Below are 26,845 nucleotides of genomic sequence, written 5' to 3'. Positions count from 1 at the left end.
ACTCCCTCGCTAGTTTGTTTGTTAACCCCATCCCTCTCTAAACAACCCTTCCTCACTGTTTTATCCATCTCTCTGTCTTCTCTGTCTGTGCAGTCATCCCCCTTTTCCCAACATCCTAGTTTAAAAACTCCTCCAGTCGACTAACCATCTTTTCCCCAGCACAGCTGAACCTTCCTTATTTCATTGTAAAAATTAAAACTATGCTATCAGGTTAAAGTCTTGCATGTCATGACAAAACAAAGTCAAAATGATACACAAAGCTGTTCCAAAGATATTGTCATTTAAAAAAGTATACAAGGATATCTGCATACCGTGGCATCATGGTAGTGGGATTCTCCTGGTAATTCTTCAGTCATTTTGCAAGCATAAGAAACTGGCTGCAATAAGTTTATGCTTGGGTTTTGATGCGGCCAAAGTTGTTGACCAAGCCCTATTTTTCCAAACTGCCATGTTTCATGGTACAGTTAAACATTTTAGAATGTTTTAAATTACCAAGATAGTTTTGTCACATGTTGTACTTCAAGTATGTTTTGCATTTACTTATGGGGAATTTGGCAACATGTTGGAAAAATTAGCAAAATTCAAAATATTCTACTTTGAAAACACTATTCAGTCCGGTGACTAACTAACATTTACCACATCTCCTCTTTTTGTTGGTATCATACAAGTCCTTTTATTTCATTATGTTGTAGAAACGTTACAAATCCAACAACATTTTTTTTTTCATTTTATGTTTGTTTTTTCCTCCCCACCTTCTAAAATCCATAACTTTTGTATTTATTTTTTTGGATGAAGGTGTAGTAGGCTTGTTTTCTGTGTAACAAATTGTACCTCCTATTAAGTGTATTTTCTTTTCTATGCCACATAATGGGAAGTGTGAAAACAATCCCAAATGAAGTGCCATTAATAATTTGCATCATATTCTTGTGGGCTCCGATTTTGCACACCAAATGACAATTCTACATTATTCCTTGGGTTTGCACAATTATGCTGATAAAACATTTTTATATATTTTATTAGGTTTTAATAGATTTAAAAAAAAATAACCTTTTGTACAAAATAATTTTTTATTTTGCAATATTGTGAGGCCAATAACTTTTCCATTTATTGTACAGACATGTGTATGGTGCCATCATTTTGAACTCTGTATGACATTTTCAGCACTTGTTATTCACATTTTTATGTGTTGTAAAATGGCAAAAAATTGGTGATTCGGAATCATCGAAGAATGGTGGGAGCTTCCACCATATTGGTGGTCACTACAGGGTTAATATATACAGATTCGTGGTGACGAAAAAAACATTTTCTAGGGGCATAGATACAGATTGGGGGGACTTTGAATTTTTTCCCAACCCACATGGTTGCTGAGATATCAGTGCCAGTATAGTCAACAATTAGAGACGAGGTGCTGGAGTAGAAGAGGTGGCATGTGTTATGCTAATCTTCTTTGAGACTGTCCAGTCAGCAGCAGCCAGTGTCAGAGAAGCTGCTGTGTACCTGCACAGTGTGATCTCTCTATGCTATCTTTCACACTGTCTGCTACTGCAGATCATTCATAGCAATCATTGTGGCATACATTTATTTGCATATATTAACACACATATATTATTGCGATTTGACATGCTTGCTGTGTAGGGGCTATTTCTGTAAACATATAGCAGCAGAGATTATGATGGATGAACATAGTTAAATCACACTGTACAGCTACACAGCAGCTTCCAGCTTTCATGTCAGTGGCTGCTGCTGCTGATTGGAAACTCTCAGAGAAAATTAACATAACACAAGCCCCTTCCTCTGCTAAACCACCTCCTCTCTGAAAGTAGAGAGGATTATAACAGTCAGATTCCAGCAACTGTGATAGTTATATCACAGCAACTGTGGGGTATAGGAAGAAAATTCAAAGTGCTCTCAAATCTGTTTAGCAACCCGTGCAACATGGTGTGTTAATCACTACATGTGTGAGGTGGTGAAATGTCCTCTTTAATGGAAGTATTGCTTGGTTCTATAGAAAGGGGAGAAGTCTCACAAGCAGAAGTTTACAGTACATGTATATGTTAAACATAATCTTATTCCTTGTCTGGAATTTACAGGGCCTTACTCTGTGAAAATTCCTTAAAGTTTGTGGAAGTTAAATCTCACTAGCAAATTAACTTGATGAAACGTATGTCCTTATAGACCACCCTTAACTTAGCTGTAAATATATGACCATAATAAATCCATTCATGTTATGGCCTTTTCTGTGCCTGGACCTGTCCTCCAGCTCAATCACTTTTTAAAAACATGTTTGAATTTTATACCAGACTCTTCATCGGTAGTAAGCACACATGTATGAAGAGTCCGGTATCGGCTTGACACATGCTTTTTAAAGCTAAATAAAAAAGAACTATTCTTAAAGGAGCATTGATGTAAGTCACCAAGCAAACAGATAATCAGCTACTTATGGTCTAGTGGCGTGAGACATTAAGTGTCTTAAATTAAAATGATGTGGACACATCTGTACTAGACAATGTCTCTCCCACAAATTGACTGAGAAATGTGTTCCTTTGTTCATTCAATCTGACGTCTTAAGTAAATTTGACTTCATAAGTAACAAGCATTGATTTTTATGTGTAATTATCTTGATTTTCCAATAGACTGTCCAATAACTTCAATCTTGCAACTGCTTATATATTGTAATTGAAAGTATAGTGAAAAGCATATAACAGACCTATGATGTAACTAAACCTGTATAATCATTTGTGGAGGCTATCTTACTCTTCATGCTTCTGTTACAATTAAATAAAATATATTTTAAATGTTTGGTTTCTAAATTGATTTCAACAATCACCATCTTATTCTTTCAAGGAAATTGAAAGTTATAATGCTTATATATAATGCTATATTTCTTGCTGTGACATCATAACTCCTCAGCTTCAGGTACAGAATTTTGTAAAATGATTCAAACCAATATAATTTTTAAATAAAGGACTATAATAATCTCATAGCAAAGTATCTACAGGGCCTAACACCTTATGTATCTATTATTTATGGGGCGTTTCGTTCAGGAAAATATTGGAATAGGATTCCAGTTATTATTCTGTTATTTTTTTGGAAATATTTGTTGAATACTAAGGTAATCAAAATTTAAAAACATCATTTTAAAATACACGGGGAGCATTTATCATAGTTAGTGCTCCATGCGCACAGTGTATGACAAAGACCCTGCCCACTCAATGTAGTGGAGACATTATAAAGCTTCGGCCTCTTGATGTATCTGCTGTGGTGGATACTCTGACAGGCATTTTCACACCAGGCTTCACCAGTTTTCTGGCATAGAAGCACTGATAAATCTCCTCACATTTGTGTAGCCCTTTAATATGCTGGGGGTTTTAACAAAATCTTTTAATATTTTACTGAAATTATTTCACAAGAAATTTGATTCCTCTACCAAATTTTAGTTAATTTGAGGGAGAACACAACTGAATCCATTCTTCTACTGCCTTCCAGATATTCTAGTCTTTAGATATAGTACAATAAGCAAAGAAATGAATTCAAAACAGTGTAAAAAAACATGAAATCACTTTATTTTTTATTGGCTGTGATTCCACTGATAAAAGAACATTTGAACTGATATCATGCAATGGGGAATAGCAGGCAAAATACAAATGAGATTTACATTCACAAAGTCTCTACGTCTCCTCTTGGTGTCACAGAGAAGATTGAAGCATGCATCTGATCTGAGTATATGAGCATATAAATTACAAAATGATTTGGCTAATCACAAAATTATGGCTGAGCGGATAAACTTCTATGTGTGAAAACATTTTCGAAAGACTGTTACCCAAACATTTTACTAACATAGAGAGGAAACACATATTAACGTAGCGTACACAGAAGACATTACATTTAGTTCACATCAGCAGATCTGCAACATTACATGACAACAGGATTCAGTAAGCTTGTTAAAAGAGACATGTAGAGCAGCTTTGATATGTGTTACTCTGACACAGAAGGGGGAAAAACACTAAAAACTAACACACAGTAAACGTAGACCGAGAAATTCCAGTGCAAATTAAACACATGATCTATTCTCTTTTACACATAGTAGCATTCAAAATTAATATTGCAGTCTGATTTTTATATGGCTTTCTCTAAAGGTAGATGTAATTTATGAAAAAAAATAATAAAAAAAAATAATAAAAACAATGCCATGTTATTCTTATTTGTCCTTCCCATCTAACAATTCCCCATTAGCTTAGCTTAAAACTGAAGGGGCCGCAAATGTATTTCTCAGTTGGTGCTAGAATCTTAGGTCTGTATCCCTTTCAAAAATTAGAAGACAAAACAAAATTAGAAAAGACTACCTCAATTACCTGAGAATAAACACATTTATGGACAGAAAGCAATGAAGAGTGACAGAGATATTCAGTGTTATGTGAACAAATGAACCAGGCTTCTCTTTGGTCTTGCATTTAAGCCTCGTGTTACATTTGTTAAATAAGTGTGTTAGACTAATAAATACTATTTAATGTTAAAGTGAATATCTATATAGCTTATTTTTCTATGTTAAAAAAGATATTTATTACTATGTACTTTGACTTTGAAAATATTTCAGAATATAATAGAATTGAGCGTCAGGCCTGTGTTTAGATGACTGCAAGATCCATATTTAAGCTAGATTCAGAAGAACTGAAAAGGACCAAGTTTAGTGGCCAAAAATCTTTGTTAAGATGTGGCCACTTTATGTCTTTTCTGAAAGTGACCTAATGCATTAAGGGTGAAATTATTAGACTGGGACACACAAAGTTTTTTTTTTTTTTAAAGTTTACTTGTGGCTATGGCGAAATTTCAAGGCGTCCCAATTTATGAAAATAATTGCGACTTTTAAAAAAGTCTTGAAGTCTTTCTTCAGAAAACCAGGCTCCAAATTAATTTATATTTGTTATACAGTTTACTATATATTCCTAGAACATTTAGCTACTAATTTTTTTAAGTTTTTACGTCTTCTTCTATCTGCTGCTGACTACTGCTTTACTAAATAATTATCATCCGAAATACGTAGTAATCATTTTGCAGCCAATAGTTTGGGGGTAACAAACACAGCCAAGTATCTTATTCAATGAAGATTTGCTGCTAATTTATGCTCTTTATGTGAAATATGTAGAAGTTTTGTATATAAGATGAAATAATATTCTAAGTCTAAAAATATGACTATTGAAAATTGAATTGTGGTAGAAACAGTTCAGAGCTTTGTGCTGTCTTAATTCTAGCAATTATGATCTGTAAAGAATGACATTAGAAATTTAATTAACTGGCATTATCAAGCAGAGTTTGTAATAAACTAAGCATAATTTGAAATATGTCAATATAAAATCTTATATCATTCTCATCTAATAGAAAATGTTATATATCCTCACTGCACAGTCAATATATTACGGTAGAGGCTGTTATACAGGTTATTATGAAGTCCCAGGCATAGGAGTTTTACATGGTTCATTTTCTGAATTTTCTCTTAGTATCTGATGACCATGAAATGAACAAAAATGCTCTCTAAAGTCCTTCTGATAAGTTGCTCTTTTTGTCTGCCAGAAGTAAATGTCAATATTGATCATTTCTAAACTGGTCAGAAACTCTACGTTGTACTAAGAGCAACCCAGTCAGTCTCCCGACTAATAAAGCATTGAGGTGACAGAAATGGTAATCCTGTACACAACTGCCAGATTGAACATACAATTGTACTATGGCTTATAATAAAATTGCGTAGACTGCAGCTCATAACCTTGACATCCTTTGAGAGGTGTCTATTTTATGTGACTATGTACAAAAGGAAAGGAGAAAAGAAAGTGGAGGGACTATAGTGAGCAAAGGTTTAGAGACGGGAGGGAGGGTAGCATGTTGCAATACTGAAATCTCCCAATAAACAAGGGGAAATCCATTGCTTTTCTGTTTATGATTAAAACAGTCTCACAGTCTACTGTGTTTTACTTCTTGAACATATCTTGAAGTGGACCCGGTAGATATTTAATAACTGTGTCTAGAATGCTTTCCTCTTCCTCCTCTTCCTCATCCCCACATCCAGCAGGAATGGCCTTCTTGGGACGTGTCAAGCTCCCTTCGGCTGTAGCTTCCATTGCAGCTTGTGCCTCAGCTTCTTTCTCCTCTTTCTTCTTTATGCCATACTATGATAAGGATGAAAAACAAAGAAACTAAATTAAGTCATGTAATACATGATATGTATATGAAATTTTGGGCTGTAAGTGAAAGCATTTTTTTTTAAATTTCAGAAGTGAAAATGAATGCTCCAGTCAAAGGATATCCATTGGATTATATGTGGAGGGCCTGAAGGGAGGAGCATGACTATTTGTTTTAGCACCGTTTTAGGAATATACAGAAAATTAATCATGTTCTTCCCTTCAGGAGGACCGTGCACCATGCATTATTCAATTAATTATTGTTCTCGCCTTGCTCCCCTCTTCATAGACTAACTAGTGAATTTAGAGTGATAGAGCAGTTACAGTATTTTAAGTGGAGGGAGGAGATGAAACCCATCCACTTTAGAAGGTTCCTCTAAACATCAGCTGAAGATGGTGTGATCATTGGACAGCAAGTATTTAACTCTTGTGCAGTGCCTTCACAAAACTAATACCTTTTACTGAATTATTTTTTCTCACTAATGTTCTCAGTGAATTACATCTTATAAACATTAATGTGATTGTACCAACCTAAACCGGCCCAGCATGTGTGTCAAGTAATGCTTTTTCTTATGATGCCCATTCTTCAGCAACCTTTTTGTTGGCAAAAAGAGTCTTAACCATTTTTTATACTTGGTGTTGTAATAAAGATTTATGTTTTGGTCACATGACGGATCAACTTTTTGATGCATGGTCAAATCTCAGATACTACAGTGCCAGATTCATATATCATTACTTGGATATTTCAGTTAGCTTCAGTTAATTCATTTCATGGGAAAATGGGAATACTGTTTTACTTTTAATTGTATATTCATTGAATTCAGTTTCAATTTCCTTCATACTTGTTTATAACTTTAGGGTTTGGCTCTTAAAAGTTCCTGACATTATTATTATTTGAGTTTATACATGTATTCCTCATGAAAAATGTTGTACAAAAATTCTCCTCTTGTCATTGACTATGTGTCATTTAACATTTGGACATTACTGTTCTTTATGTGAAGAGTGCAGTCTTCCATTATCAGTACTGACTGAATATCGTTGGGAGAGCTGGTATTTTATAATTTTTTATAACAGAAAGCCAATTTAAACCTATAGAGGGAGAGTATAGGAAATTGTTTAATGATATATTATATATATAAATATACATATATATATATATATATATATATATATATATATATATATATATATATATATATATATTTCAAATAAGGGACAATCCAGCAAAAGACATTGTAAAAATATTACAAAGATGTTCAAGGGATTTTATTTTTTATCAGTTTTTGCCTGAAGGTATACCAGTCATATGAACTTAAGTGATGTGAGGACTCACAAAATATTTATAAAATATGTACAACATGTGAAATGATTTACTAAATCATGCAAACATTGATTCTGACATCAAATTATTTCAGTCTAATAGTTCAAGAAAGTTAAATAAAATATGACATTTAGTCAAATATTTTGCATTAAATAAATGTTGATCTATCCCTAAGGCTATATTCTTATTAATTATAGTTAAAATTTTGAAGAAAAAGAAACAAGTTTACATAAAAAGCCATCAGTAGATGACTAGGATTGCAACATGTATTAATTGGTTTATTCCCAAGGGAAACTTAAACAGCTAAAACAATTATTCTGACTCCACGCATGTACTTTCAATTCACATACTAGATGACTTTGCTTGTAAATATCTTGAAAGTTTAAGCTGTTTATAGTTTCTCATAGAATAAATGAATCTTAAATGCAAGACATTAATTATAAATAAAACTAGAATTATGATAAAATGAACAGTGATGAGTGAACCAGTTGAAATTCGGTCAAACACAAAATTAAAAAATCTGTTTGGGTCCGGGTACCGGACATAAACCTCAACCAGTAACACCGGTGATCGGTTCCAGAACAAGGGGTGTTAACTATTTAAATTACTGCGGACATTTGCATGCTAGAGATGCACACTGCAATTCTAGGGAGGGTCCTGGGCATGCCCTGCCAGAGGCATTTAAAAACAATTCAAAAGAAAATGTTTACCCATTGGCAGTGGCGCCTTTGTATTGTGGTAATTAAAGGGCATGTATTGTGTAGAAAGCAGAATGAAGCTATATGCACTCAAATCCTAGAAATTAGATTTAATTTAAGATTCATTCAGTTATACTTGCTACAAGCCTCCATAAATATGTGGAGCTGTGTGAGACTTCCCACTTATCCATGACCTCTTTCCTTAAAATTGAGCCTTTTCAACTTTTAAAAAGGAGGCTGAGCGGCCCCTCTGTAATCTGGCTTACAACTTTTACACTCTACCTCCCCCCTACCCCTTTTCTGCAGTATTCTCAATGCTCCCTAGTTTATTATGCTTGATTATGATAGATTTCTTTTTAAGTGACAAAATGTAGCAAAAGTTTTTTCAGTTTCACTTAAAATCTCACCATGAACAGACAGTTAGTGGGGAATTGCAAGCCATTGCTTAAATTAAAATTCATCATTTGGAAAGGTCCTATAAAGTAGGAAAAGGTCCTCCATACCTTTATTTAGATGGAGAGGTTTATGGCCTGGGTCAAGGCATTATCAATCAACATTTTATACTTTATGGGCAATATCTATCCTAATGGTCCCAGAACAAGCTCCCGTTCAAGTTTTGGGGAACCTATATTTCTGATACAACCTTTCATGGACATTTTTATAGTGAGAAAAATATATTGAATTTCTATTTCCACATCTTGTATTTGCTAACTGAGCACAATATGAAATAAACACAAAATCTTTTCTTCAAAGAATTGGGATTTAAAACAATGTTCTGTTGTTAAGGCTTTATTCATTTTGGTATATCTGGAGATAAATGCTTTATTACACATAGAACAGATTAGGAAAAACAAAGAGTCAAACTAGATGCGGCTCTCAAAATATAAATCCTTCTTTTTTAACCCACAAGCTATAAAGAAAATACTATAATATGCATTAAATGATGATGGTCACATACTACAGTACTGGTCAATGCTACAAATAAGGCAAATGATAGAATCTGTGGCTCCAGGAGGCAGATTTTCCATAGAGATGTACACAGATGTTTGAGTAACAAATGTCATTGTTATGGAGCAAATCCCAACCAGTAAAGCTCCTGCGGCACTGAGCACTATAGTAGCAAACACTAGACTGCAAATAGTTGCATTAGTTATAATCCCTTAAACCTTAAAACCTATTTGCAACTTCATGGAGAAAAAATTCAGCATGAACTTATCAAAACTGTCTCCCCCTATAATCACCCACCCACTTTCATGAGCTCCCATCATTGCAATGGCAGCAATGAGGTCCGATCGGGATCTTAAGGCTGTCCATAGTAAGAGCCTGTGAGACAGTAAACATATAGGGGGACATTTATCATACGCTGGCATTCGTGCACATTGTCATATTAGTTATATGCTTGTACATACTGGGCAGTATTATAGTAATTATATTCCTGTACATACGGGGCAGTATTATAGTAGTTGTATTCTTGTACATAGGGGGCAGTATTATAGTAGTTATATTCTCGTACATAGAGAACAGTATTATAGAGGTTGAATTCCTGTACATAGTGGGCAGTATTATAGAAGTTATAATCCTGCAAATAGGAAGCAGTATTATAATATCACTTTTCCTCATGTTCTGCTTGCATTATAATATCAATGTTCTTGTACAAAGGGGGCAGTATAATAGTTAGATTCTATTGTTCTTTTTCCTCATCTATAAGCAATTCTGCACATTAGCCCTGCTTTCTAGCACAAAGCTGTTCCTGCTTTGCAATAACGCTATTTACCAACAATGTAGTAGATAGATGGCGTTTGATAACTGCACCTTCATTGCCTGGCTTTACTTGTTTTACACAGCCCACAACTTGGGGCCACTTTCAGATGTTTTTCCAGGGCCACTTAAAATTCCGAGTATGTCTATGGTATAGTCATATGTTTCGTTCATTGCATTGGTTTTCTTTTAAACAATATGGTGACTGATTGTTCTCTTGGGCGCTATATTGCTGAGTAGACTGGAAATGTGTTAGGCAAAATAAATGTAATTCCCTTCCTTATGGAAGATGACTAATACATTCAGCTATACCAACAGTGTACTTGAGCCTTCCTTTTATTTAGATTGTCAGAGCATTTCCCCCCTCAAGAGACCGATAGTTTATTATCTTACCATCTCAAGCAGACAAGGTACTAACTTATTCTCAAGCCTGTAAAGCAGAGAGCAGACAATAGTCCGGAAGTGAAAAAGAGCAATTTAGTGATGGGAAACAAAACTAAATCAGCTTGTATCATGTCAACAGGTAATAATTCATACCAGCAGTGGTTTTAGGGTGGAGAGCACAGACTACGAGCCCCAGCACATTTACGAACATACTAAAGTCAATGGGGAATGTTATAGTTTAGATACAGAACATTCTGGGTATTATGTGAAAGAAATCTGCAAATAAGTTTTCCAGGGTTGAAAAAGGAAATAAATTCAGGTATGCCTTATATAAAATGAACAGGCATCCAGCCATGATGCTTTTCCATCAATACAGTGTACTGCCTTGGCTTGGTGAGAGGCCATCAATATGGGTCTGGGATGAATCTAAACTACTTACGGGGAGGCCAACTGTACAGGTTTACATAACTCCCTATAGTTACCTACACTGTGGGGATGAAATGCAAAAACATTGAAAAGTGCTGTCCACAGTTGGGAGTCTATTCTTTTAAACATACTAGTTTGTCTATTATCCTACATTATTTCACAATACAGGAAGTCCCCGGGTTACATACAAGATAGGGTCTGGAGGTTTGTTCTTAAGTTGAATTTGTATGTAAGTCGAAACTGTATATTTTATAATTGAAGTTCTAGACAAATTTTTTTCTTTTGTCCCAGTGACAATTGGAGTTTCAAAATTTTTGCTGTAATTGGACCAAGAATTATCAATAAAGCTGCATTACAGACACCTTACAGCTGATCATTGCAGTCTGGAACTATGGTAAAGCATTTAGAGAGCTTCACCAGAGATCACAGTGGGCAGAGGGGTCCGTCTGTAACTATGGGTTGTCTGTAAGTCGGGTGTCCTTAAGTAGGGGACTGCCTGTACTACTAAGGGTACATGTAGACGTTGGTGCACCCGCCCAGACCACATCCCAGGCAAGAACATGGCTCGGGAGGAGGTGGTGGGAGGGATGAGTGCTACTCGCCCCTCCTCCCTCCATAGACAGAGGAGTGTGTCAGATTTTGGCGACTCAGACGCCGCCCAACTGGGTCACGGTGCAAGACACACCGTGTGCTCATCACATCGTAACCAGGAGTCATAGACTTTTATTGTGGCCGTGATTTGGACGTACCAATCACGGCCACAATTTCGGAATGAAATGTTTGGTTTTTTTTTTTACTAAACTGAAATATATCAATTTTGTTTGATTTTTAGTGTAAGTCTTCATATAAATTAATTCTGATACCTAAACTACATAATCCATTGGCAGGTTCTCTGCCTGGAAAGGTATGATAAATATAAAAGTCGCACAAAATACATTGAGTTTTCCTTGCTGGTAACTACATAGAATATTTTGTACTTCACCACAGAACGATTTTGTATTCAGCCGAATGGTTTGATTAGAAATGTTCTCAGGGAGGTCTTGCTACATCAAACAAAAGAAAGAAAATCCTTTAAGATGTTTGTAATTATAAAGGAAGCACTTGCTTTGTGAATGAATTCGGAAATCAATACAGTGATTTCATTATTTGTGCAGAGAACACAAGAAATATTTGGCACTGAAATGGGAGCTATAATCCCTCTTTGAGATATTTCAAATTGGTGCTAGTTTTGTTCTGTCTGTAGGATCGCAGAAATCCCTTAGGGATTACCTATTAGCTATTAAGTTATATGTGGCCTCAGACAACCTACAAACTGTTCTTCTTATGGGATTTTACTTTTAAATTATGATGACTATTAGAAGAACAACAGATTGCTTAAACTTTCCCTGTAGATAAGGCTAACACTTTAATGTGTTGATATACTACTACTTAAAATTTCTATCTTTTATCTATCTATTCTTAAAGCACAACCGTCACTTGAGTTGCTTTAAATGGTGAACATTTTTCTAATATACTTCATTAAGAATTCTGCATAATATGTAAAGATAAAGGCTTAAAAAACAGTTTACTTCTCTGTTGTCAAGATACAGTATGTTTGTCTACCATATTGAGACAGGACTCTCTCTCTTCTCCTCTCACAGCTTTGAGCGGTGAATGTTAACCCTTTCTGCTCTCTCCCTAGCTGTAGTATGCTTCCCGGTGCATGTATATGCTTTGTCTTGCGACACAATTTTAAAGTTAAATCCCAAGCTCAGTCCGAATCAGTCGAATCATCCGATGGCTGCCCCCCCCCCCCATTTCTGTTGCATGAAAGCCAGCGCCGCAGCGCCAAAATCCGATTGCGTGCGACACAATTCCCTCCTAAATCCCTGTGCCAGCGGGGTGATCCCCAAAAACGTCGGAGAACCCTTAGTAAATAAGCCCCATTCAGGTTTTTTTTGTATTAGATATAGTGCCTAGGTATAAATTTATTTTAGTTGTTTCACGTTTTAGACACCAAGCTATAATACAGAGCACAAGTGTAATCATTCACTTTCATAAAATTAACAAAATGAGGTAGAAAATATGGGTCATTCACTGAATTATTAATATAATACCACTATTTACTGTAAGCAATGTTTGTTTCCTTAGAAGGTGATGAACTGTAAATAGAGTCTGCAGGGTCTCATGTCTGCAGGGTATCTAATGTCTGTATTATCTGTACTAGTGTCTGGTTGAGCTTTGCTGCTAGAAATGAGCTGTTCTGCAAAGGGGCTCAGTGCTTACTTCTCAGTTTACGCCACCTTTGGGCTGGAGTGTTTTTGGACCCGTTTTCTGCGCCTAAATGAAATGTCGCAAGTCATGAATATCATTAGGCACAGCAAAAAATCTGGATTGCTAGGATAATTGAGGGAAAGCTGGTTATTTTTGCTGCGCGGCTAGTTTGGTGTTTAATCGCAAAAATGGCGCAAAAACAGTGCACCAGTATGAAAAGGCACAAAAATAACAGAAAAAACAAGTGATACTTGTGGCCCTTTGTCCACTGCGCCACAAGATTCTGCAACAAAAAGGGCGTTCCGGTGCCGATTCAGACCGTCGCCACATTAATTGCAGCGACTCAACAGAATAGTGTTGCATGCTTCCCAAGTCAAATTAATGAAGACCGTGTGCCAGCATTCAATAATTAGTATTCACATTAGAGAGACAAACTGCACATAGTGCCCTTTTGATAAATCGAGGCCAAAGTGTGATTATAGAATAAAATGTTATAGATGTACAATAATATAAAATCTGTGAATGATATTTTATGCTGCAGAATGCTATGGCTTAACAAAACAGTGCACACTAAATATGACACTTTTACAAACTATTGTTTGAATGGAAGATCATATTTTCTCATTCTATTACTTCTGGTTGCTGTGGTTTTCCACATTAAAATGTATGGGAGATCATGTTTAGTGTGAAACTGGCCTACTGAATGGTACAGCGATGAGGGATTGCTGAGATCTCGGAAAAAACTGCCTAAAATGACTTTGTTATAGCAGGGCAGACAGGGTAAGAACAAATTGACTGTGAGCATTCAGAATGGAGAGTGTACTTGCTTGTAGCTACATATGTCTAAGTGAATTTCTATTTCAAGTGGTTCACAAAATGCTTCTGGATTGCTACACCATGCAGGTTTGTAATACACGTGTAATAATTCCCTTTCTCAAGGTTGTTTTAGGTCAGTGGTATGCTTTTAGGATGTTGCAATCGGTGGCTCTTGCAATATAAATGGTCATTGACAGATACATGTCAGGGTTCATCTCAGTATAGATAGCTTTCTGTATGGATGAACATAAGACATATTGAAAAATATATTTCAACAGCAGTATATACAAAGCATTTACCTGTGTACATTTTATTTTGTCATGAGACTTGAATTGAAGTGAATAGAAAAAAGATCATTATATAGTTACATACATTTATCTATTCAAATGAAGTGGCTAAAATGTGAGGACAAAACAGTTATAATAATGTCCAACAGGACAAAAGAAGCTCTGAATTACTGAATGAGTAATGCCCTACTTGGGAAGAGAAAGAAAGCTAAGGTTAATTATTGTTATTTTTTTATTTATTTTTTTTTGCATATAGCAGCAATGTTTTGGGGTTGGAACACCTAGTGGGAATCATAAGTACATTTACAGCCAAACACAGGAGTGGATAGAAGAGCACCTCTTTCTTTTATCATTTTACTTATTTTTGGAATATATTTAGCCTTTGGCTCAGAAAAATACAACATTATACCTGATTCCAAACTTAACACAGCACTAACCATATTTTGTTTTAACAACTACTAGAGGTGAAAGAAGTAACCATGGGTCAAAATGGATATACACAGGAAATAGGGGAGGGGGACTAAATCATGAGAACTTTCATGGACAAATCCCTTTGTCACCGCTTCAAACCCTCCTTTTTGTTCTTTAATGAAGGCTGTAGCTGTCCTGCTAAACCATAGGTGTTTGTTAAGTTTGATTGTAAACCACACATTACTGTTCCAAACACATCATATTTTATTTTTATGTCTCCCTGTAGTGGCACAATAGCCAGATGTTCTGTCAACATTTCTGGAATTGGATGACTTTCAGAGCAAATATCACATTTTTTTTCTCAAAGTTCCAACTGCTTACTAATGAAGCATACACATTATGATGGCATCTCAGATATGCATGTTAAACAGCAAGTAAATATTGTGTATTATAAAAATGATTTGCAAAAAATAAATGCTTTTATGGCCGAGTAAATTTTTTGGGGGATTTTAGTCCTATTGTTTATTTAATGTAAATAAGCTTTCTTAGCACTGTATTAACACCTTGCCCTTTTCCATTCTTGTGCATCTGTCTTTTGCTCCCCTTCTCCCAAAAGCTACATTTTTAAAATATATTTCCATTTACAAAGACTGATGAGGGCTTATCTTCTGCAAAACAAATTGTATTGTATTTCATGCAATGTACAGGGAAGCTTGAAAGAAAATACTGTATGGTGAAAATGATAATAAAAAATGCTTTTAAAGGAAACCTACCACTTGAAGTGGCAGGTTTCTGATGGAAATACCGGACACCAGCTCAGCTTATTTTTGTTAGTGTTTTAAACCGCGGTATCGCGGTTTAAAACACTCTTTAAACTTTATAGCCGGCGAAGGGAGGTACGCGCTCAGCGCTTACCGTGCGCGCGGCTACATAGGAAGTGAAGGAGAGCCGCGTGCATGGTAAGCGCCGGCTATAAAGTTTAAAAAGTGTTTTAAACCGCGATACCGCGGTTTAAAACACTAACAAAAATAAGCTCCGGCACCAGCTCACCCTGAGCTGGTGCCCGGTATTTCCATCAGAAACCTGCCACTTCAAGTGGTAGGTTTCCGTTAAGGCTTTCAATGTGCATTTAAATGACACATCTACTCCGTTCTTTGGGTCAGTATGATCATGGAAATCCCAGATTATGTTTTAGATACAGTAAATTTAAATCTTTGGTTAAGAAAATGCTGCTATATCGCTTTAGTCTGACACCTATAACATTTTTATACATCAGTGTACGGAAATTTTTAAGGTGTCCTTTTATGTGGATAGAGCAGATATTTTGAGGACTATAAGACCTTTTGATCCTTTTTTATAAAAATTCTTTTGTGTAGCACAATGGTGAAAACGGGCAATTCTGACATTTCGGAGTTTTTTCCATTTCAGGGTTCACTGCCTATCATAATCATTGTAATATTGATGATTTTTAAGTGCTACAGGTCATATGGTTAACAGATTGCAGGTGTCTGATGTGTAATACAGCAATTTCCCTCTTTCTATTATGAGCGCTCAACAAGTGAGCATTATAATAGTATGGCGCTAATTGTTAATGTGTTAACTAACTAAATATATATATAATATCATTGGTACTATTATTTATTGTTTGCAAACACCATCTGTAACTAGTTACAACAATATTTCAACAATATTTCAACAATATTGTGAACAACAGTTCACAAGGCTAAAAATATTGATTACTCTTAATATATTAAGTCATAATATCCGACAGGTGAAGGTCAGATACTCAACACTCCCACAGGTCAGCTGTACTCAGCAAGCAGAAAGTTTTATTTTATGTGTAGTGGTCTGACCAGGTGAAATGGGTGCAACAGGGGCTCACCTGTCCCCGCCACATACGCTAGTGCAAAGCCTGCACTTGTTACCTTTCCCTACTCCTGTTCCCGATACTTCGGCCGTGTGCACATGTCCTCATCAACCTAAGGCGCACATGCACTGGCTTCAGAAGATTTAAAGGACCAGCGCATTGTTAGTTGGCGCTGGCCATTTCCCAGAATTCTATATAAACCTGCCTCTCCTTGTACACCCTGCCGGATCTTTGTGCTCTATGCTTAAGAGAAAGCACTGTTCCATGCCCTTTGTGATTATCCTGATTTCCTGTTGTGAAATCGATTTCATTCCTGACTCTGGTCCTGTGCTGTCTGTCTCGGCCTCCTGCCTGTCCCCGACAACGAGCTTGCCTTCCAATTCTGTACTTCCCCTCAGCCGCTACAGCGGACAAAGTCACACCCGTGGAATGATGACGGTAGTCCAACCTGCTTTGAGGGGGGCTCCGGTTAGACACCGGTCCCAGATGTTGGCTTACATCATCGTCCACGGAGGTCCAGAGGATCCACTACCACCGATCCTGACACCAGGTAATGCATTGAGTGCTATTGATTTCATTATTATGCTATGGATTTAATGGCAAGTTGATGTTGCACATGGGAGGGTTTGCATTTTTGTCAGTACCAATGCTAAAAATTCACTGTTAATATGATCAGTCCTTTTAATATTATATTGAGTAATCACAGTTTAATCACTGTTTCATTAAGACATATTAGCTAAAAAGATCTGCTCTAGACCCTGAGTACCATAAATGGCTGGCATATAACATTTCCCCCTGTCATGGCATGTAAAACAGATGGCTGGCTATAGCAGTAACAACTAATGGTTTTAAAAAGTTGTCTTCATAAGGCAGCTCTTTAGTTTTTAAAAAAATATATATTTCAAACATTTAAACATAGCAAATATAAGTGAAAAAAAACCTATCAAATAGATTTTTCACATTTCAGTTATCATCTACAGTTTTAATTGCCAAATACTGGTAAGTTTATTCTAGTATTATTATTTTTTTACTTGGCTGTCAAGGGAAATGTTTTCTGGGTTTTCAAGTTTCTGGGAAAAGCTTCTCTAAAAGCTAAAGTTAAGTTAATTTGCTACAGTTGCCCTGTGGTATTCTTTATTTGTCTGACCTTGTATAACATTATTGGCTAAAGCTTTCATGAAAGACACATCAAAGTTTAACTTTTGAATCTCAAGAGCGAAGGAAAGCTCAATGGCTTGTAATAGTTTTGACCTTTCAGGTCTTAACAGGAAAACAAGAATCCATCCATGTTACAATAAAGCCAAAAAAAAAATACTGCAAAACTTTCCAGCAGCTATCCACTCCTTACTTTTATGGTCACTAGAGACAAGTAATGTTTAACTCGTCCTCTCAGTCTCCATTGATTGTTATTTGGTAGTCTGTTTGATATTGAAAGCCTGTGCACCCTAGATAATAAAGCATACTTTCTCTTTAGTCTAGATTGAAACCCTGACATGACCTCTGAACCGCTGTGAATAGTAAATTTGTGGAATTATTCTACTATAAGCTACTATAAGGGGGCCAGGCATACTTTTTAAAAATGTGTCTCTGTGTGGTATATGACAATACAATCCGCATATTATAAAAGAAAAATAAACTTCTGGCCTGTATATCTTGTGAATATATCAAAGTATCTGTGGACTGATACTTGTATCAATAGAATAATGGTATGAAATAATGGTAATGAAATAAGGCATATTATTTAGAATTTGATGTTTGATCATAGATTCTCTTCAAACTGGGCATGACATGCTGTTTACAATTTGTTCATTACAATTTACATTTCACTTTTAACCCCTTAGCGCCTTGAGCCGTACTAGTACTGTGTGGGCTCCCGCGATTAGCACTGAGTGTCGTACCAGTACGGCACTGAGCCAATGCCAGTTTGGCTCTGCACTGGAGCCGAAACAGCATCGGGATAACATGGGGTAATCTACCGCTGACATCCCCGGGTAACACCCGTGGTCAGAGTTGGCTCCGATCAGGGGTATTTAACCCATTAAATGGCGCGGTCAGCGTAGCATTTAACTTACCTTTGGGGGTCTTTCCCCCATGATACCCCCCGCCCCCCCTCGAGACATTTGAGACTTTTGCCATAACCAGTTTATAGCTATAGTTATATATAGTTATAACTTTTTAACACTTTTACTTATCAAAGCGATTTTGAGATTTTGTATCTTCATCACATGTTGTACTTCATTTTAGTGGTAAATTTTGGCTGACAAGTTTTGTGTTTATTTATTAAAAAATGTTTTGAATTAGGATTTTTTTGAAAAATTTGCCATTTTCAAAATTATCTTGTTTTTAGGCAGATAGTTTTACCACCTAAATTAGTAGCTAAATAACAATTCCCATATGTCAGCTTTACATTTTCATTATTTTTTAAATGATTTATTTTGATATGACGCGACTTACATATCGAATGTTGGTTTTCCATATTTTCAAGGAGCTTTCAGAATTGACTTTTTTGGGGATCATTACGGTTTTTAATGAAATATGAAATATATAATATTAGAAACCCCCTACATATCAACCCATTTTCAAATCTGTGCCCTTCAAACTATCAGTAACAGCTTTTAGCCATTAATTTTAGTGCTTTTTAGTAGGTTCATGGCCCACTTTGAGCTATAAAATAGTTTTTCTGTTAATCTTGCCATGGAAGGGCTTATTAATCGCGGGATGAGATGCATTTTTCAGTAGTATTATTTTGAGGTGGTTAAGCTCTTTGCTGAAAATGTATTAATTATTTTGGGTGGGGTTCAACTCTATAATTGATTTTTGACTTTTTTATGGTGATCACCACAATATACCCTAAGTAATATGTTAGATTTATTCATGGGTCAGTACGATTACTGCAATGCCAAATTTCTATATTTTTGCTGACATTTTACAAATTTTTTTTAAAAATCTATAATTTTGCATCAATATTTTCTAAGTAGAATAACTCTTTCAATATTTGGTCTACATCGCTGTATGAGATCTTTGTTGTGCTTTAAAACAGTACCACTTTTGTATTATGCATTACAGTTTTTTGATCATTTTTATTGCATTTTATGTGTGACAAAATAAGTACAAATTATCATTTTTAGTGGGTTTTTAATTTTTTTTACGGTGTTATTGCGGGTATAATAATTATTTTGATTTATTGTATCTGTCATTATGGATGTGGCGATGGATTAATTTTGATTTATTTTAAACTTAATTTTTTTTACTTGTCCCACTTTGGTACATACACAAGCAACCATTTCAATGATTGTTCATTATAATACCCTGCAATACTTATATATTGCAAGGTATTACCCTGTTTCCCCAAAAATAAGACAGTGTCTTATAATAATTTTTGCTCCTAAACAGGTGCTAGGTCTTATTTTTAGGGGATTTCTTATATTTCCATGAAAAATAATTCCCATTTATTGTTGGACAAAAAATTCAACTTCTCTAACATCCTTATAACTCTCCAACTTATTTCATGCAGAATTTCCTGTGACTCCATTTCTATTGGAATCATTGGCCCCAGTCTCTCATGTTTAGCAATAGCACTTTCCTTAAATGATCCCCTTCTTCCATCTAGCTGCTTGTATCACATTTTCAGTGCAACAGTCAGAGATTTTATCCCATGATTTCTTCCCGCAGGTCACAACCTCTTGTGGTATCTAAATGATCTACTTATATTAATGTACCACATGGGGTTAGCTGCTGCATTGACTGCCGCTAGGTCTTATTTTCAGGGGAGGCCTTATATGTCTTAGCTTGAACAAAATTGTACTAGGTCTTATTTTCAGGGGATGTCCTATTTTAGGGGAAACAGGGTAGTACTGTCTGCTTATACTGATGCATAGGATGACCCTGTGCCTGTAAGGTCCTGTATGTAACCAGACCTTACAGGCATTTACTATGGATAGTCCTAAGGTCTTAGCTTAGCAACGATTGGCACCCCTGCAAATGCTGTGGCAGGTGCTGATCAAGCAGGGAATATCCCAGCAGCCATTTAAATGATATGGTTGTGCTCACCTGCGGTTGTTACATGGGGATGTCAGATTACTGCTGACACATTGCGACTTCCGATGCTGACTTATTTTCGGTGCAGAGCGGTAGCTTGCTTCGTACCTAAGTGTTTAAAATTGTACAATTGCTCGTTGTCTACCGCTGTTAGTAATTAATGTGTTAATACCTAATGTGTATTGTCATGTGGACTATTGCTATTTTTTGTTGTACATTGCTACAATTCCGGTCTTTTCAGGGGGTGGGTTGTTTGTTTAAGTGGGGGTTGGTAAGGAGGTTTTGTCTGTACTTGTAATGGTAAAAATGTTTAATAAAAAAGATTTGATTAAAAAAAATGTACACTTGTAATTTGACATAGATTTTGATCAACATCTCTATAATATGCCCTCTCAAACCAAGAGCTCAAAAACATACAATAAAACATAAACACACAAACAAACCCAGCAATATTCTGTGGATCACTTACTTGATATCACTTTTGTAAGAAATCCCCCACTGCTACATTTGCTATTGTTGGATATGAATGGAAGCGGATGGCTTTTAAAATTGAATGTCCCACTGCTTCCTATTCATCTGTATAACATTGTTTGAAGCTGAAGCAGAAAGCTCTCTATCTGAACTCAAAGAATTACTGGTGTTATACACACCGCACTGCAAACTGTCATTAGTTTTCTATTAATAAGATTTTTTTTTAAGCTTCTACAATATACTACATTGATGGAGCAACAAATACTTGTACCTCTACATTCAACATGAAATCGTGTGTTATGTGAATGATGGTCTAAATGTTCATGTAAGCAGAACAAGCATTACACATTACATACTAACATCCAAACAATATTCATGATTTCTAAACATATTTATTATCATGTGGGCATTATAATAAAAATACCAACTTAAGAAAAGGTAAATGCCTATCATCCTAGTATAGACATATGTTAAACAAGGTCATATGCAAAGGTCAGATTGCAGTTTACTGATGGTACACATGCTACATTACAGTACATGTACTACAGTGGTGTTCCATACCACACTTCCCCTAAATTAAATATCTTAGTTGGGAAGCCTGGGTATCTATTGTTAAAGCATTTTTAGTGGTTTACCCTCAGAATATGAGGCAATTATGTGATAATCACTTTCTCCCGCTTAGGCCAGTTCACACATCAGTTAAGGGTAGCCTACATTTGAAATATTATTGGGGCCGAATATTCATTCACCTGCTGAATGAGATTGTAAAAACAGTAGCCTGAACCTTTATGAAGGGTGTATTTTAGATTACACTACACTACACACAGGCACCGCAGCTATGCCTAGTTCAAATGAGACTAAGTCATCCATAATCCTTAATCTCTCCTGAACCTCACCTTGTTTGCTCTGTTCCTTTGAGTCAGTGATGGAGCAAGAAGTGTCCAGGCACCTTCCTACCTCTCTTCTCTCATGTCAGGGAAACCACGCTATCAGAATCCGAAACTGCACCTGAATGACCCAAAGGCCGCACAACCAAACTCTGTTCCCCCTACTGCTTATAGAATGCAACTATAAAGAACTAGTCTGGTCAATGATACAGTCATGCTTCTTCTTCTACACACTGCTCTATGTACAGTACTGTTCACCTGGATATACACTGCTTGCAGCAGAACACAAGCTAACTGCTTGCTCACAGGGTAACACGGCTTATAGGTAATTTACCTCTCCAAATGTATGGGAACATATATAGAGGCACAAGGAATAAACTTATTAAATGACCAATGATCAAATATGTGAAGGCGCGAGCCTTAGAAAAGTTACAAAAATGATGAAATAGACATAGATAAAAGAAAAAGCGTAAAAATAAATAGGTATAAAATAAAGAAAAGCAGACCTCTCACTAATTAGATTGACAAAGAGATCCCTGGAGCAGAACCACTGAATCCTGGACAGCTCTGCAAAGCTGGGTTGCAGCTCCTGACTCTGACACTGAGTAGATGCTGGAATGTTCTTTTTGAATATTTACCTAATCCAATCGCCTTTGTCATGTGAGGGGCGTTGTCACACCTGTAGTGGATTGTTGGGGACATATTTCCTTATTATGTGAAATCTTCTCCAAGAAGTTTCGTAAGGAAAATATATACCCACCACATTCCCCAGCATGTACTTACCAATCTATCAATGCCAAACATTATTATTAATTGTTGAGACAATTGTCTAATACCTATTTTGTTGGCTTCCTGGCTCTGAAATCCTTGGCTCTTGACACCCCAAAAATATTGAAGGATCCTGATCATAGATTTATAAGCAAGGAGTTGAAATATACGAATTATGACAAGTAGAGTTTCAACATAATTCTAAGAAGCCATTTTAAAGATAATTTACAGGTCAAATGAAAACCTATCTATAAGTGCTTCAAGGTCAATAATGGATGTACTGATGGAAAAATAACCAATTTTTTAACATATTTATTTCTCTTGCAATAATATTGTTCATTTGTTTCTTCCTTGGTGGGGAATCCTGCATATTTTATTGTTTTGCTACTTTCTGTGATAGTTGCAACAGTTAAAGCAAAATGTTGAAAAGCTTATGATTTTGCCTTAGGCCACTAGTTATAATCTGTTTACATTACATATGATATTGTGCAGGCTAGCACTGGCTTTCCTTTGAGGACAATTAACTACTGATTCATAAGCAAATTACAATTTGTAGCAATATATAAGACTGTAATGGAAAAAGTCTCATTTATCATATACAATGCGTACGGTTGTAAGTAGCACCACATGCCTTTTGCAGCTGGTGGATAAATGATTTTACCATCTGGGATCAGTTCTGAATATTTAAGTTTTCGTGCAACTTGCCATTTATAATGTGTAGAAATATAGGGTTGAAGCTATCATATACCAATAAAAATAATACCAAAAACTAAAAATATTTTATCATAGGATTCACAATTCTTCTTTATCAAACTGTGTAAAATTAATTGGAAAATTTGACTAAGTTCTCCACCAAGCATATATATGGTATATATTGGGCAGTTCCAATTAGTCAGAACTAATTTCTCTTAACTTGCCCAATTTCTTTAAAGCAGCTGCCAATTTATAGTTAGTTTGCCTTAATAATTTCCCATAAATGATCTTTTTATTTGAAAATTGTGTTTGAAATGTAAATCAGCATAACATGCTATTTGGTGCCCCACATTGGCTTTTTTTCCAGTATGAAAACTCACCCCAGTGCCACCCCTGTAAAGTTGAGCGCCTTCTCTTTTTCCTGGTCTTTCATGTCTAGTGTCCTTTGGATAAATCATTACAATCCCAGATCAGACACGCAGTTTCATGAACTGTATTGTTTCGGCCATGGAATGCTTTAGCAGAATAGGAGTAGGCTCTCGATCAATTGTACAGGAAAGCTTGCAAAACTTGAAAGAGAGCATCCACTCACTCCCCTGTTACTTATACTATATACATATTTTAAAAAATTAGATTTTCAAAGAAACAGCACAGCTTCCAGCAACTTTAAAAATATAACTGAGCTTATGATAGTGTCCGCGGAAGGACACATTTTGTTTGATGGAAATTTTCCTGCTGATAGAATGCCCTTAAGCTAGTGAATTGGCAGCTTGTTCATTGATATATCAGCAGTGTAGTGTAGTTGCCTAAAGATGCATTCTTTGACAAGATCTGACCCCCCTTTAATTTTATCTGTCAATATTCTTGAATGAAAGCTTTTTTGCGCAATTGGAAAAGTGTCATTATCTTTTATTCTTTTCATTATCTTTTGTAGCTTGTTTGTGTAACTGTTATATTTCATCATCTGTCATTTTGTAATCTTTGACACTTGTGCACTAATATTTAAAGATTATTTACCTCTGTTAATGCCCCCCTTGGTTTAGCAAAGTCTTCAAAACCAGATGCTTATATTATCTAATTAATATTTTTCAGAATCCGATCACAGTTATAGTAATAATTACAGTAATATTAGACTCTATTGTACTTTAGAAATTGTAGAGAATTAAATAGCAGACACTTTTAATGTTTGACATTAAAGAGATAAGAGATTGCGTTAAGTTCAATTTACATTATCTTCGGGCTCTATGTTCCGTTTTGAGGAAATCAACAAACATTTGGGGAAATGACCAAAATATATCACATGATTTCATTTAATAGCATATATTTCCTATAGGAAGCCACACCAAAGAAACCTATAGGGGTATATTTATTATACACTGGAGCTAGGTGCACGAGTGAATGCTGGTAGGGGCAGGCTAGGGGCAAGGGCATTGCAGGCCAGCCTACACCACTGCTGCGGATGCCCCCACATGCTCCTCCCACATCCTTTTAGCGTGGAGGTGGAGCAATGTCGGAAATAGGTGCCTATTTCAGGGCTTATATGCAATATTTTTGGCACACCAGCCCATTTTATTGAATAGTGTCCCTAGTCAGAAAAGGATGAATGGGGCCTTTTGGATGTGCTAATGTATTCTCTAGGAGCCCAAATACAGCATAATAGTATACCTATTACATCCTCTTCTATGCTTTATTTATTAGAAGAGGATGTGTATAATGTATTAACTACAATTTAACTGTCTTTTATAATTTTTTTTCCTCTCACACTGCAGTTATAAGTGAAATTAAATTTTTTTAAATAGTATAACTGGTATGATGCGGTAGATTCCTTATCATACATAAATGTATAATATATAATATATGTTATAGTTTTTCCTCAAAGAAGCATCTGACTTCTAGTTGCTCTGTGTATTATGTATTATGATCTTATTTGGGACATAAGAATACCAGCAGTATTTTGCTATGACTGCTGGTGAGGTCCAGGCCTCACCACGCTCTGTTTATTGATGCTTTAAGCTGGCAAAACTTTGTGTTAGGGCAAAGTCATCAGAAAACTTCTCAGGGTATGCATGTCTAGCTGCAATAAGTTGTCATCATGTTTACAGAGTGATCATAGAATTTGGTGATATTTTAAAGTAACACCTCCAACTAAAACAATGCAGCTATGTAAAAGCAATGCAATTTTTTGCATGCACTGCATGTAGCATAGAAGATCTAAATTCTATATTACACAGTTCAGACAATTTTTGACCAAAAACATTTTTAGAGCTACAGCTTTTAAATGTATTAAATCCGTATACAAATCTTTAGCTTGTCTGCCCATACATACTGTGCATCTATTCATTTAGTGAAGGCTTAATGCAGATATAATTTAGTCGAACCATTAAAAGATGATGAAGTATGTTTATTATAGAAAGGTTAAAAAACGGGCTAATGGCATTCTCAAATGATGTACTATACCCTGGAAGAGAAAATAAATTAAAAACAGCATGTATCAGAGGAATGAAATATGTTTCAATTAACATAACAATAAAGCTTGTAGCATTAATGTATCAATTTACATTTAGATAGCAATTCTTTATTATTGTCAGTAGTTATAAAGTGAAATAATTCTACAGTAGTTTCCAGGTTTTCAAATACAGTACATGTTTCTATACAAACAAAATAGTTTCAAAGTGTAAATAATGCTTTAAAGGAGATCCTCCTCAGGTATATGTCTAAGTATTAAAAGCCACAAGATCTTGTGATAGCCACCAAGATCTCACAGCTCTGACACTGTGTGGGGCATTTATTAATTTGGGAGCAGGGTGGCGCTGGTGTGATTTAAGTTTGTGGTGCAAGGGTTTAATGATTTGGCACTTATTATTATTATTATTATTTATAGAGTACTATTAATTTTATGGTGCTGTATAATCATTAAGGGGTTCACATTCATCACATTAAGACAAGAACAAATGCAAGTACAAAATCAAAACTACAGTGATCAGGAAACAAGTGCAAAGAGGACCCTGACTGTGAGGGCTCACAATCTATATGATTGTTATATTTATGGGTCAGTACGATTACATTAATATCAAATTTTTATATTTTTGCTTATGTTTTACTCATTTTTGCAATGCTATGGTCTACGTATGGTCTACGGAGCTGGTCGAGAGCTTGTTTTTTAGGTGTAAAGTACATGTTGAACAGTACCATTTCAGTATATATAATACAAATATATATATTTTATCTCATTTTATGTGGTACAAGATAGGTAAAAAACAGGATTTTTGGTGTTTTTTTACAGCATTAATCATGCAGGTTTAATAATGATTTTTTTCATTGTATGGGTCATTGCGGATGCAGCGTTATTATATAAGTGGGATTTGTACAGTGATTTTCTCTTTTTTATCTTATATGTAAATGCTATAAGTATATGGGCTTTGGGGGCATTATAATTAATTAATTATTTTATTTTTATTTAAAACCTTTTTTTATTTTCTTTTTACTTTTTTATTTGTCCCACTATAGAACATGAACAAGCAATTGCTTGTTCATCATAATACATTGTAACACCAATGTATGAACCGTCCTGAGGTCTTACATCAAACCCTGGAGTTG

At 35.6% G+C, this 26,845-nt stretch overlaps 1 protein-coding gene across 3 annotated transcripts in view; it reads right to left on the bottom strand.

The window, feature by feature from the left end:
* Positions 1 to 3,541: 3,541 nt before the first annotated feature.
* The window catches only part of CPLX1 (complexin 1), a 130,197-nt gene continuing 106,893 nt past the window's right edge, over positions 3,542 to 26,845 (bottom strand). For all 3 annotated transcript variants that reach the window (XM_072155328.1, XM_072155311.1, XM_072155318.1), the window contains one exon: positions 3,542 to 6,158. In XM_072155328.1, coding sequence (XP_072011429.1) covers positions 5,961 to 6,158 — 198 coding nt within the window. In that variant the 3' untranslated portion in view covers positions 3,542 to 5,960. The remainder of the gene's footprint in view (positions 6,159 to 26,845) is intronic.

The sequence above is a fragment of the Engystomops pustulosus genome, chromosome 1 (assembly GCF_040894005.1).
Source record: "Engystomops pustulosus chromosome 1, aEngPut4.maternal, whole genome shotgun sequence".
Taxonomy (NCBI): Eukaryota; Metazoa; Chordata; class Amphibia; order Anura; family Leptodactylidae; genus Engystomops; species Engystomops pustulosus.
Note: the sequence above shows the minus strand (reverse complement) of the source record. Positions and strands in the feature narration are given on the sequence as shown.